Consider the following 12,942-nt stretch of genomic DNA (forward strand, 5'->3'; position numbering starts at 1 on the left):
TGGAACAGGAAAGAAAGCCCAGAGATAAACCCATGCACATATGGTCACCTTATCTTTGATAAAGGAGGCAAAAATATACAATGGAGAAAAGACAGCCTCTTCAACAAGTGGTGCTGGGAAAACTGGACAGCTACATGTAAAAGAATGAAATTAGAACATTTCCTAACACCATACACAAAAGTAAACTCAAAATGGATTAAAGACCTAAATGTAAGGCCAGACACTATAAAACTCTTAGAGGAAAACATAGGCAGAACACTCTATGACATAAATCACAGCAAGATCCTTTTTGACCCACCTCCTAGAAAAATGGAAATAAAAACAAAAATAAACAAATGGGACCTAATGAAACTTAAAAGCTTTTGCACCACAAAGGAAATCATAAACAAGACAAAAAGACAACCCTCAGAGTGTGAGAAAATATTTGCAAATGAAGCAACTGAGAAAGGATTAATCTCCCAAATATACAAGCAGCTCATGAATCTTAATATCAAAAAAACAAACAACCGAATACAAAAATGGGCATAAGACCTAAATAGACATTTCTCCAAATAAGACATACAGGTTGCCAACAAACACGTGAAAGGTTGCTCAACATCACTAATCATTAGAGAAATGGAAATCAAAACCACAAGGAGGTATCACCTCACACCAGTCAGAATGGCCATCATCAAAATATCTACAAACAATAAATGCTGGAGAGGGTGTCGGGAAAAGAGAACCCTCTTGCACTGTTGGTGGAATGTAAACTGATACAGCCACTATGGAGAACAGTATGGAGGTTCCTTAAAAACACTAAAAATAGAACTACCATATGACCCAGCAATCCCACTACTGGGCATATACCCTGAGAAAATCATAATTCAAAAAGAGACATGTACCACTATGTTCACTGCAGCACTATTTACAATAGCCAGGACATGGAAGCAATCTAAACGTCCATCGACAGATGAATGGATAAAGAACATGTGGCACATATATACAATGGAATATTACTCAGCCATAAAGAGAAACAAAATTGAGTTATTTGTAGTGAGGTGGATGGACCTAGAGTAAGTCAGAAAGAGAAAAACAAATACCGTATGCTAACACATATATATGGAATCTAGAAAACTGGTACTGATGGACCTAGTGGAAGGGCAGGAATAAAGATGCAGACGTAGAGAATGGACTTGAGAATGTGGGGTGGGGGAAGGGTAAGCTGGGATGAAGTGAGAGAGTAGCAATGACATATATACACTACCAAATGTAAAACAGATAGCTAGTGGGAAGCAGCTGCATAGCACACGGAGATCAGCTTGGTGCTTTGTGACCACTTAGAGGGGTGGGATACGGAGGGTAGGAGGGAGGTGCAAGAGGGAAGGGATATGGGGATATATTTATACATATAGCTGATTCACTTTGTTATACAGCAGAAACTAACACAACATTGTAAAGCAATTATACTCCAATAAAGATGTTAAAAAAAACTAATAATGCATAGAAAGATTATCTCAGGAAGGATACACAAGAAACTAGTAACCACTGTTACTTCTAGGATAAAGAGAAGGAAAGGGGACAGGGTTAGGAAAGAAAATTTTCACTGTATTAGCAAAATTTTTGTAACCATGTGCATGCAGTCATAGGCTACTGGAATAACAAAATGGTTTTAGTACAACGTGGCTACCCATCAATGTATATAATAATTAACAATGGAAGAAACCATTATGAAGAGAAACTTTCAAGCAAAGATGACAATAAATCTCCTGACAAAATGATCATAAAAATTAGGAAAAATTCAGGGAAAAAAGGTCATGAGCAGAAATGAAAAATGGGGTACAATGACATGCCGCAAACTTCAGTAAGCGGTTAAAACACACATATACAGAATGTGGGGAACACTTGAAGCAGTATAGTTTAATGGTTTGGAGTCAGAACTGCTGGATTCAAATCCAGGCTTCACTATTTACTTACTAGATCTGTGAACTAGAGCACATTACTTGGTTTCTCTGACCCTACTGGATAAAAATGGTATAATAGAACCCATCTCAAACATCATCTATAAAAGTGAGATAGTAAAACCCACCTCAAGGCATTTATGTACAATCTAAGCAACAAATCATACATTAGTTTAATCCCCACAATTCTATAAGACAAGTAGATACTTTATCAGCCCTATTTCATATTCAAAAGCTCAGTTAGAAAGAGGTTTGGTTGGGCTTCCCTGGTGACGCAGTGGTTAAGGATCCGCCTGCCAATGCAGGGGACAAGGGTTCAACCCCTGGTCCGGGAAGATCCCACATGCCGCGGAGCAACTAAGCCCGTGTGCCACAACTACTGAGCCTGTGCTCTAGAGCCCGCAAACCACAACTACTGGGCCCACATGCCACAACTACTGAAGCCCGCGCACCTCAGAGCCCATGCTCCGCAACAAGAGAAGCCACCACAATGAGAAACCCACACACCGCAATGAAGAGCAGACCCTCCACTAGCCGCAACTAGAGAAAGCCCACACACAGCAACGAAGACCCAACGCAACCAAAAATAAATAAATAAATTAAAATTTAAAAAAGAAAGAGGTTTTACTCCTTAAAGGGCACCCGATTACTAAACGGTGGGACTGAGATTCGAATTTAGGTGTAATTCTTATAACACTACACCCTGTGCAATACACGTGTCCCCCCTCTTTTATAGTACCAGTGTACCCCCAAATCCGACAGTCTCTATTTGGTAGAAGAGCCTTTCCTTAAACACCTGTAGAGCTCATGCTATAGCCTATGTATCCAGCACATCCATAAAAGTGTACTGAGACTACTATAAAGGCAATGGGGAAAGATAAAAGAAAAAGAAACTGTCCATTACTTCAAAAGATATGTAAATGGATTAAAAAAAGCATATACTCAACCCAAAACAATCTTTATAAACGTACAGAATGGCAATTATTAGTTATTAAATGTTGTGAACTGAAGAGACTCAATAAAGAAGAGGTGGATAGAATAAACACAAGAAAATTAAAATAGACACCCCCTAAAAGAGAAGTTTAGATTAAGGAAGAATGCTTCACTGTCTCTCTCTCAAAGGAAATCTAAATAGATCTTAGTAATACTAAAGTGTGAGGCATTAAGGAGACTATTACGGAGTCAATCAAGATTCAAATGAGAGCCCTAGTGCAGGGCAAGACAGCAATGCGCTAGCTCAGAAGTTGACTGTAGTGGAAGGCGAAGAGAGACCTGGAAGAGAAGCGTCTGAGCATTAAAATCAGCTGGCGGGAACAGAACCAGACTAGTGGATGAGGCAGCAGTCGGTAAAGGGAACGAGAAGAAAAACAGGCGTCCAGGCACCTGGCACCTTACAAGCCCAAATCACGACGCTTTCTCCTGGCCTCTTCGGCCCTCCTAAGGGCCGAGTTCCCCGCAGAAGGTGCGGAACCCCGAGCCGTTGGGGGCGGGGGCACGAACCTCGGCGGACAAGGAGCTGAGCTGAGAGTTCCGCGTTTCCAGGCTGAAACAGGCCTTCTAGAAACCAGGCTGCAGCCCGAAAGTTCCAGGCGGGCACTGTCACCACCGTCTCGGCGTTCTTTCCCAAACCTGCCCGCCCCCTCCCCTTGGTAAACTTTTCCCGGGAACTTACCCGCCATTTCCGAGCTGCGAGCACCCGCGGCCGAGGAAGGACGAATCAACCCGCGCGCTCCCTAGCCGGAAGTGAGCACACTTTCTGACGCATTTCCCCCGCCCACCCCTGGCCTGGTGCTGGCCAATGAGAGGAGGGGGTTCGAGGCGCGGGGTGGTGGAAGCGCCTCGAGAGGCGGGGCTAACACGGCAGGGAAGGCTCGGACGGTTGCCTAGCCACGGCCAGCGCAGTCAGCCTCTTTGAGGCTTGAATTGGAGGAGGAGGCCGCAAAGGGATATTCTCTGTTGAGATGCTCGCTGGCTCGAGGAGAGTTTCTTTGGGGGTGATTTGCATAATATACATACCTCTGGCAGTTTTCTGTTCCCCCTTAACGATGTTTTGGAGACTGTTAGAAAAACTTTTCCCTTGGCCTGGACAGTAGATCCAAACACCTGAGCCCTAGTTTTACAGGTAAAATATAGGGATTGAGTTCTAGTTGCCAGAGAAATTTTCCCATATTTATTTGTTTCTATTTTTGCGGTAAATAGTTGTTTAACATCGTTTTTCTTTTATGTTTTTTTAACAGTATGTATACGGTGTGATATCTTAGGCACTCGGGTTTCGCATTTTAAGGTTATGAGGCAACAATTTAGTGTAAGGAAATTGCTACCTAGTAATAATTTAGGTGACCAGAACTGTTCTGGTTCTACATCTCTCAAGTCCTCGTGGCGTAACCACATCACAGGATGCTACCTGATTTGGGCCATAGGGCTTGTTAGTGTTTAGTAGCTGCTGAAACTGTCCCAGAGGATAAGCCACTGTTTAGGTATCCACAAATACACCCATGATGTCTGTACACTAGAATGCCTTGTCTCAACAAATGTTGGTTAATAGGTTTTACAATGATGATACGAGAGCTAAAATGGACCCTTGAGATGATAATCTAGAACTAACACACTTCCTCGTTTTAGAGATGCGGAAGCTAAAGCCCAGAAAAGAGAAATTACCCAAATTCACACTCAGTGTACAGCCTACACAAGAGCCCAGTTCTCCAGATACTCAGCTCAGTATTTGACTACATGGAGATGACCCTCCTGAAGATAAAGATCAGAAAAGGTACTGAGAATGCTCAGATCCTTTTTCTTTAAGCTTTATTGAAACATAAGAAATTACGATCATAATGTTAAGAAGAAAACTGAAATCGTTGTCACTAATGACATTATAGATCAAAAATGGAAAACAATCTTTTTATATAATTGTTCTTTCAAAATGGCAAGATTCAGCATTTCTTTCCAAAACCACCTTACCTGTAGATTGGCCAATAGCTGACCGGCAATTATGATCCTTAAAATAAGAAATCAAGAGGAATTTGTCCTAACTGCCGCAAATCTGAAACAGATTTTATGACTTTATGTGACTTTACGGTTGGTTGTAGGGAATATGTTGAAACATATATGATAATATGAATAAGAAATAAGATGAATATGAATAAGAAATACGATGAAACCTATATATGACTAATATTTCATATGATCTGCTTGCAGAATTGAGGTTACAGTTTTAAATTGACCTTGTCTTAGAACCCTTCACACATATTTATTAAAAATGTCACAGAATACATGTTTAGCTAGTTTATCTAAAACCTAAATGAATGACTTCTTTCAGAAAGGTAAAAATAAAATTACCAAAAAGGAAAAAATATTTTTGTAGGGTTTTCCCACTCTTTTCAATTTATATTTTACCTTATTCTAAAGGGGATTTAGGAAGTGAATGTTACCACCATAGAATACAATTTCTACACAAGGAATCTGCTGTCCTCATGTATAGGAAGGAGGCAGCATAGTGGTGTGGAAAATTCAGGCCCTACTAGTCTCAGTTCTACTACTTCGTGATTGTGTGACCTTGTTTCATCTATTAAGTGGAGATAAAAACCTTCCCAGTCATTACATTGAGTTGTTGTGAAAATCAAATGGAAAAATTTAGGAGAGAGCTTTGTAAATTGTAAAATTCTATATTAATATGAGGTGGTATTAGTATGATACCATTCATTCTAGAATAGGAAATTTGGAAAAGGCATTTTTCTCCATAGAAAAAGGCCATATTACACTGTTAGGAATGAACTAGCAACCTTATGTTTGGTACAGGTTCAACTGCATATGGACTAGTAAATTTTGCCATCATGTCTTGAAACCTCCGGAAGGGATTTTTTTTTTTAAAAAAACATGGTATTAAAAAGATGGTTATCAGAAAGTGGATGTAGGAAATTTGAGATCCAAAAGAAAAATGCAGGTACTTGATGTGTCTTTAATTCAAAATACATACGTCTCTACAGACAAATAAGAATAGCTAGTTAACTCATTTGTTTAGCTCATAGTGCAAATGGTGGGGGTGTGGTGTATGAGTTTCAGTTCCCAGAACAATTATCCAGAATCCCCTATCCAGCTAGATGACTTTCATATAGGATAAAAGAAAGAAAATAAAAATAGGCCAGCTCATATTGAAAACTACTGTTAGAGGAAGGTATGTATATTATTAAGATGCACAGCACCAACAGTTTGCAAATTCCATATTTCAATTCTCATACACTACCCATAGGTGTGTAAACTAGTACTTTTTGAGAAGCAATTTAGCAATTTAAAAAATTTAACATGTTTCTATTTGTACATCCTTTGAGGTAGTAGTTCCACTTAGAAGTATTTGTCCTACAAAACTATTTGCACAAGAATGCAAAGATAAATGATCAAAGATGTTCAAGGCAGCATTAATTTTACTGGCACATTGGAAATAGCCTAAACATTCATCAAAATGGGCTGGCTAATATGTACTGACTTGGGAAAATACTATATAATAGGTTAAAAAATAAGTTAACATTATAATGTTATTTTACTTATATAAAAAAAGTGTATTTTGATATAAACATAGAAAACATTCGGAAGCATAACCAGCTAGTTTAACTGTGGCTCCTTCTAGGAGAGGGAATTTGGAGATGGGGATTAATCAGGGATTTAAAAAAAATGCTGTTTGCTTCTTTTAATGAGGATGTATTGGTTTCTTTCATAACTAGAAACTTATCAATCTTTTGGAAGTTTTTAGACATGGTGGCTAACTCTACACTCTACATTCTATAAATTGTGATACATAGAATTAAAGAGAAGCAGCTTAACTGGTACAAGGAACAGTTAATTGAAAATTAATATTTCTAGTTTTGCATTCTGTCATTATTTACAAGCAAAGACTGGTCAAAATGAGGGAAGAGGACTATAATTGCTTATCCTTATTTACAAAATGACCACCCAGTGATGCCCGCTTTACTTTTTGAAACTATAGTTTGTAAAAATGGCTTTAATTATGTATGTCTACTTAGGGTGACTAACACAATAATGCCTATGATATTTCACATTTCATAGTTAAAAATTACTTCAAATATTAATTCTTTTTTCCATTCTAGCCAACAGAAAAATGACCATTGTTCCTCTGTTTTAAACTTTTTTTTGCTGTTGTTTTGTGTTGTTTTTCAATGTAGAAGAGCTTCAGGATAGGAGGAGGGTGAAGAAAACTTTATCAAAGCTACTTTGATATTAAATAAATAAGACTAAAACGTGGTGAAAATTATGACTAGAAATATTTTAAACTGATATATTGTTTCAGTCATTCTGTCTTTCTTTTTTTTGATTGTAGTAAAAAAATACATAACATAAAATTGACCATCTTAATCATTTTTTAAAAAAAATAAATTTATTTATTTATCTTTAATTTTGGCTGCGTTGGGTCTTCGTTGCTGAGTGCAGGTTTTCTCTAGTTGCAGCGAGTAGGGGCTATTCTTCTTTGCGGAGCACGGGCTCTAGGTGTGTGGGCTTTTTTAGTTGTGGCATGTGGGCTCAGTAGCTGTGGCCCATGGGCTGTAGAGCGCAGGCTCCATAGCTGTGGCGCCCGGGCTTAGTTGCTCTGCAGCATGTGGGATCTTCCCGGACCAGGGCTCGAACCCACATCCCCTGCATTGGCAGGTGGATTCTTAACCACTGTGCCACCAGGGAAGTCCCATCTTAATCATTTTTAAGCATACAGTTCAGTAGCATTAAGTATATTCACGTTGTGAAAGCTGTCGTTCTAATGGGTTGGTTTTCAGGCACCCCCTTGGTAACCTGTTTACCCATATCGCTATGCAGAACAAGACTCTTAACTTCCTATGATCTGGACACACAAAGTGAAGAGCTTTTATGCCTGCTGTACAGTGCTGTTAAGTATTTAGTTCATAAACCTCTCCCTTAAAAGAATTATAAAAAAATAAAATAGCTTTATGGTAGTGTTTCTTCTAAATTTTTTTACAAATCGGAATTTTGAGGGAATATATATAGTTGTTAACAAGCTAAACCAACCAATCACTGTGCAAATTAGTAAAAGAATTCTTTCTGAAAATTTTGCTAGAAGGAATCCAGAATTTAATGATCTAAGAGAAGGAAACTGTCATGCTAACCGGCATCATATAATACAAAGAGAACCTGCTTCATCAGGTAAGAAGGGTGTGTTGGTAGGGTTAGGATGCGTTTAAAGAATAAAAGGTTTACTTTTACATATCTTTATAAAGTTAAATTTTGTTGTATATGAGGCAGTTTATGTTACTATAGATATGGTGTTATTTTTTAATAGATTTTAAGAGCAACTAAGGTACTTTGAATAATACAGAATCAGGAATTTTAGAGCAAAGTGATTTTAGAAATCAGGTAATCTAGTCATTGTCATGTTTATTTGGTATACATATGCATAAAAACTTTTGCTGATATCTTCTCTTCTATATATCAATATATTTCTACTACTGTTAATTCCTATATTAAATATTACTATTATTAACTTTTTTTACTAATTAATTTATTTATTTTTGGCTGCATTGGGTCTTCGTTGCAGTCCTTGTCTGGCAGCCTCTTGACAAAGTTGGTGTAGGGGTTGTCTAGAGTCTCCTTGCTCTCCTCCAGGATGATGTTCTTCTTGTCCTCGCTCAGGCAGAAGAGCACTGCCTTCTTGCGCTTCTTCTCCTCCTCTGGTGTCGACGACTTATGCACCTTCATGTCATTGAACGCTTTGATGGCCCCATCAGACACAGCCACACCAGAGACCATGTTTCTGGAAGAGAAAAGGAGAGAGCAAGGAGAGCCAGAAAAGACAAGAGCTGCTACTGCAGCATTTTTAAGCATGGGTCATGAAATCAATTCAGAATGTTGAAAACAGAATTAGAAAATAAAAAATAGAATAGTACAGAATAGCAAATACCAGAGTATGTTGCATGTAAAAAAGTTCAATATTGCTTCATGAAGTTTTTACTTCAGTGTGTACTGGGGTTGTGATAAAAAATGTATTTTTTACTATTTAGTTCTGGGGCAATAAAGTTTGAAAGCCACCAGTGGAAAAGACAATGTGATTTATCACAATGTGATAAATATGATGGGCAGGTCTATGATGGGTGAAAAAGGGGGCTTAAGGATTGTTTTGTGGAGGAAGAGATTCTTGATCTGTATCTTAAAGGATAGGCCAATTGTAATAAATGTGGAGTAAAATATCTCCAGTAAAGGAAATAGCATAAAAGCTCAAAAATCTTTGTGACTAAAGGAACAAGTATAGTAGTAAGATACAAGTAAGAGGAAGGGGCTGGATCAGGAAGCTTCTATTCTTCGTCAAACTGAGAAGCTTGGATTTTATATTGAAGTCGCTAGAGAGCCACTGAAGGATGGGGAAGTGACAAAATTTAGTATCTGTTTTATATCGAGCAGTTGACAGCACTGTGGAGAATGGATTTGAGGATAGTGACAGGAGGCAGAAAGTGGAGAACTGGAGGCATGGGAAAGCAATTAGGAGGCATAATGAAGGCCATTATAATCAAAAGAAGAGATTTTAAAAAGCCTGAAGAGGATGGAAAACACAGGACTGGGTAGCTATTTGGATGTGAGGGGTAAGGAAGAGTCTGATACCCAGCTTTCTGGCTTGAGCCACTAAGACAATGGTAATGGTCTTTACTTAGGAAATATAACAGGACTAATGGCTAGTGGTTGAGCAACCAGGTAAGAATAATCAATAAATATTTAAGGGGCTTCTCTGGTGGCGCAGTGGTTGAGAGTCCGCCTGCTGATGCAGGGGACACAGGTTCGTGCCCCGGTCCGGGAAGATCCCACATGCCGCGGAGCGGCTGGGCCCGTGAGCCATGGCCGCTGAGCCTGTGCGTCCGGAGCCTGTGCTCCGCAACGGGAGAGGCCACAACAGTGAGAGGCCCGCGTACCGCAAAATAAATAAATAAATAAATAAATAAATAAACATTTAAGTCGTACTTACATAGTTAATGTCAAGCATTTAGATAAGTGTTAGGGCCGACGGTATGGATGAAGGAGGAAGGACAGGGTAATAAGATATACCCTGGAAGAAACAGAGAAATCATGAATTCAAGAAGTGGCAAATTATGGTTTCCGTGAAACCTTCTGTATATCACCCAGCTTGAACTGATTTTTTCTTTTTCTAAGCCTGTATTGCATAAATTTGCCACACAGTTAAGCATATGCATTGTTAATTAATGGTTTTACCTATGTTTTGTCTTAATACGTTGTAAGATCCTTATGGAGAGGAATAATTATGTTCCCTTCATATGTCCTGCTTATGGATATCAATAATAAGCCAACACTCTGTCTAAGAGATGGAGTAGAACTTCATAGCCATATAGAATTCCATATGATGAAATGTCCTTTCATCCCTTCATGGTGCTCTAGTAAGTTTGAACAAAAGGGGATTTGTCTCATCTACTACTGAGCAGTTTCTTCTCTGTGATCCATGTCCCCTCTTTACCACCCAGTATGCCTTGGGTTATACTCACTTGGCTGCTGTTCCCTACCTAGGACTCTGAGCCTACTGTCTTTGATGAAATGATGTTGCTGCTACTGCCACATGGATCTCAGTGAAGGCGTGATATGAGGAAGGCTACACTTCCCATTACTGCGCCTTAATTTTCCGTCCACACCATCAACACAAAACTAGTTCACATAAAATGCTTTATTGAGGGGCTGGGGATGATTAAAGGAAGTATAATTGCTGACTATTTTATTACCCATCCTCATCCTGAACTGTCCAGGTAAGCCCATCCATCCATCCAGGCTGATGGAAGAACAGGATAAGCAATGTTTTCTGGGGCTTCTTTCCAAGTGGTAAAAGGGAGAGATAATAAAGGCAAGACCATGTACATCTGGTACTCCATGATTTCTTCCCATGCTGACTTGACCAGAATCACGGAAGAAGCAGCAGGTCAGCATTACCCAGAAGCTTCCTCAAAAGCACAAAATATAGTTAACCCCCCCTTTTTTTTGGTATTTTGGCCACACCACGCAGCATGTAGGATGGTTGCCCAAACCCAGGCCTCCACAGTGAAAGTGCTGAATCCTAACCACTAGGCCACCAGGGGACCCCCTAGTTAACCGTTTTTATACATAAGTTTATTCTTATCCATTGTTACATCTTTTGAAGTACAAAGACCTTATACCATGGTGAAGACCTCATAATTATTTATTTCATTTTTATGTAGTTTTTTCTTATATTTTCATTACCTTAAGGTGCTAGATATACTATTGTCAGGGCTACTGGGAATGGAAAGTGCAGAATACTACTTTGACTGAGACCTTTTAACAGTTCTTAGTTAAGTTCCTTCTGTGTTCTCAGCTTCTGACCTTTTCCAATCAAAAGAATGCCAATCATTCCACAATTCTGCCCACTTTTCCTCCTTGATTTGTCTCTTTCCACAAGGTCTAACTGTCCTCAAGTTTTAGCTCTTTCATGTTGTTTCTCCAGAACTTTCTAACTTAAATTTCCTGATTATTCTTCTGGTCAGTACAATTTTATGCTGATCAATACTACATTGCATTACATTATTCCTTTATAGCAATTCTTCAGAAGGAGTTTCTTCCTGGGCATACCCTGGTTCCTAGCTTCCTTGTCTTGAGATTTGTGGCCCTCTCTTCCTTAAGGAGTCCTTTTTTTAGGTCTCCCACTACAAACCTGCCCTCCCCTTTTTTGAAACTCCCTTCTCACTGGGGTTGATTTCACCCTAGGATGAGTTCTCCTTCCCCCAACAGGGCAGTCCAAGGACACAATGACCCGTTGCAAGATATTTCCCACCAAAGTCTTGAGTTTCTCAGCCTAGATTTACACTCTAGGTGCATTTCAACAGGAGAGTTCCAGGTCAGGCTTCAGATTCCAAGTCTGGTACTTTCCAAGGTTTCTGTCAGTATGTTGTGCAAATATACCTCCACATTCTTCCTCTAATTTTCCTGTGGGTAACTTAGACCAAACAGACACATAGACACAAACACACACAACTCCCAAGGACATATAATTACTGTCTGAATCCATGTTAAGGAAAACATTTTTCTTCCTCAGTGCAATATAGTCTTCATAGATTTCGCTGCCCATACTAGAGATATACTATTTGTCAAACAGTTTCAGTTTCTTTTCCCTACCCTGCAACAATGCACAGAGACCTGTCAGTGTTTAAGAAACAAGGTCCATTACAATTTCTAGCCAAATAACAGAATTACATAACTGGATAGCCATCTTTAGTATCAAAAGACCCAGCACGATTTTCCCCAGCATTTTATTATGAAAATTTTCAAAAGTATACAAAAGTTAAAAGAATTTTAACAGTGAATTCCTAAATACCACCCCCACCCCAGGTTAGGTATAACATATCTATCTATCTATCTATCCATCCATCCATTGTCTTATTTCTTTTATGGAATTCAAAGTAAATTTAATATACCAGTACTCTTCTCCTTAAATACTTCATGTCATTACATACCTAGTTCAATATTTATTTACAGATTTTCTTTCTTTTGAGGAAAAATTGACACACAATGAAATGTATAAACCTTAAGTGTACATTCCCTAAATTTTGGAAAATACATACACCTGTAACCGAAGCCCCTAGCAAGACATAGACGATTACTATTACTCCAGATAGTTCCCTCATGCCTCTTTACAGTCAGTTCCTCTCCCTAAGCAACCATGGTTCTGCTTTTTCCCACCATAGATTAGTTTTGTTTGTTCTAGAACTTCACATAAATGTAATCACATAGTATATGCTCTTTTGTATATGATTCCATGTAAGGCTTCTTTCATTTAGCATGATACTTTTAAGATTCATCCATGTCATTGTGTGTATCAGTAGTTTGCTCTCTTTTACTGCTGAATAGTATTCCATTCTCTGAATATATCATAATTTGTTTATCCAGTCTCCTATTGATGGACGACTGGGCTTTTCCAGTTTTTGGCTTTTTTAAATTAATTAATTAATTAATTAAAATATTTATTTATTTTGTTGCACCAGGTCTT

At 38.7% G+C, this 12,942-nt stretch overlaps 1 protein-coding gene across 1 annotated transcript in view; it reads right to left on the reverse strand.

Annotated features, from left to right (window-relative positions):
• HAT1 (histone acetyltransferase 1) overlaps window positions 1–3,702 on the reverse strand; it is a gene marked incomplete at its 5' end in the record, with an annotated part of 51,365 nt that extends 47,663 nt beyond the window's left edge. The window contains 2 exon segments of the mRNA XM_082658308.1: window positions 3,610–3,660; window positions 3,663–3,702. Of these exon segments, the coding sequence (XP_082514434.1) occupies window positions 3,610–3,660; window positions 3,663–3,702 (91 nt within the window).
• Window positions 3,703–12,942: the final 9,240 nt, after the last annotated feature.

This window comes from Grampus griseus, assembly GCF_964374135.1.
Source record: "Grampus griseus genome assembly, chromosome: 7".
In the NCBI taxonomy this organism is placed as follows: Eukaryota; Metazoa; Chordata; class Mammalia; order Artiodactyla; family Delphinidae; genus Grampus; species Grampus griseus.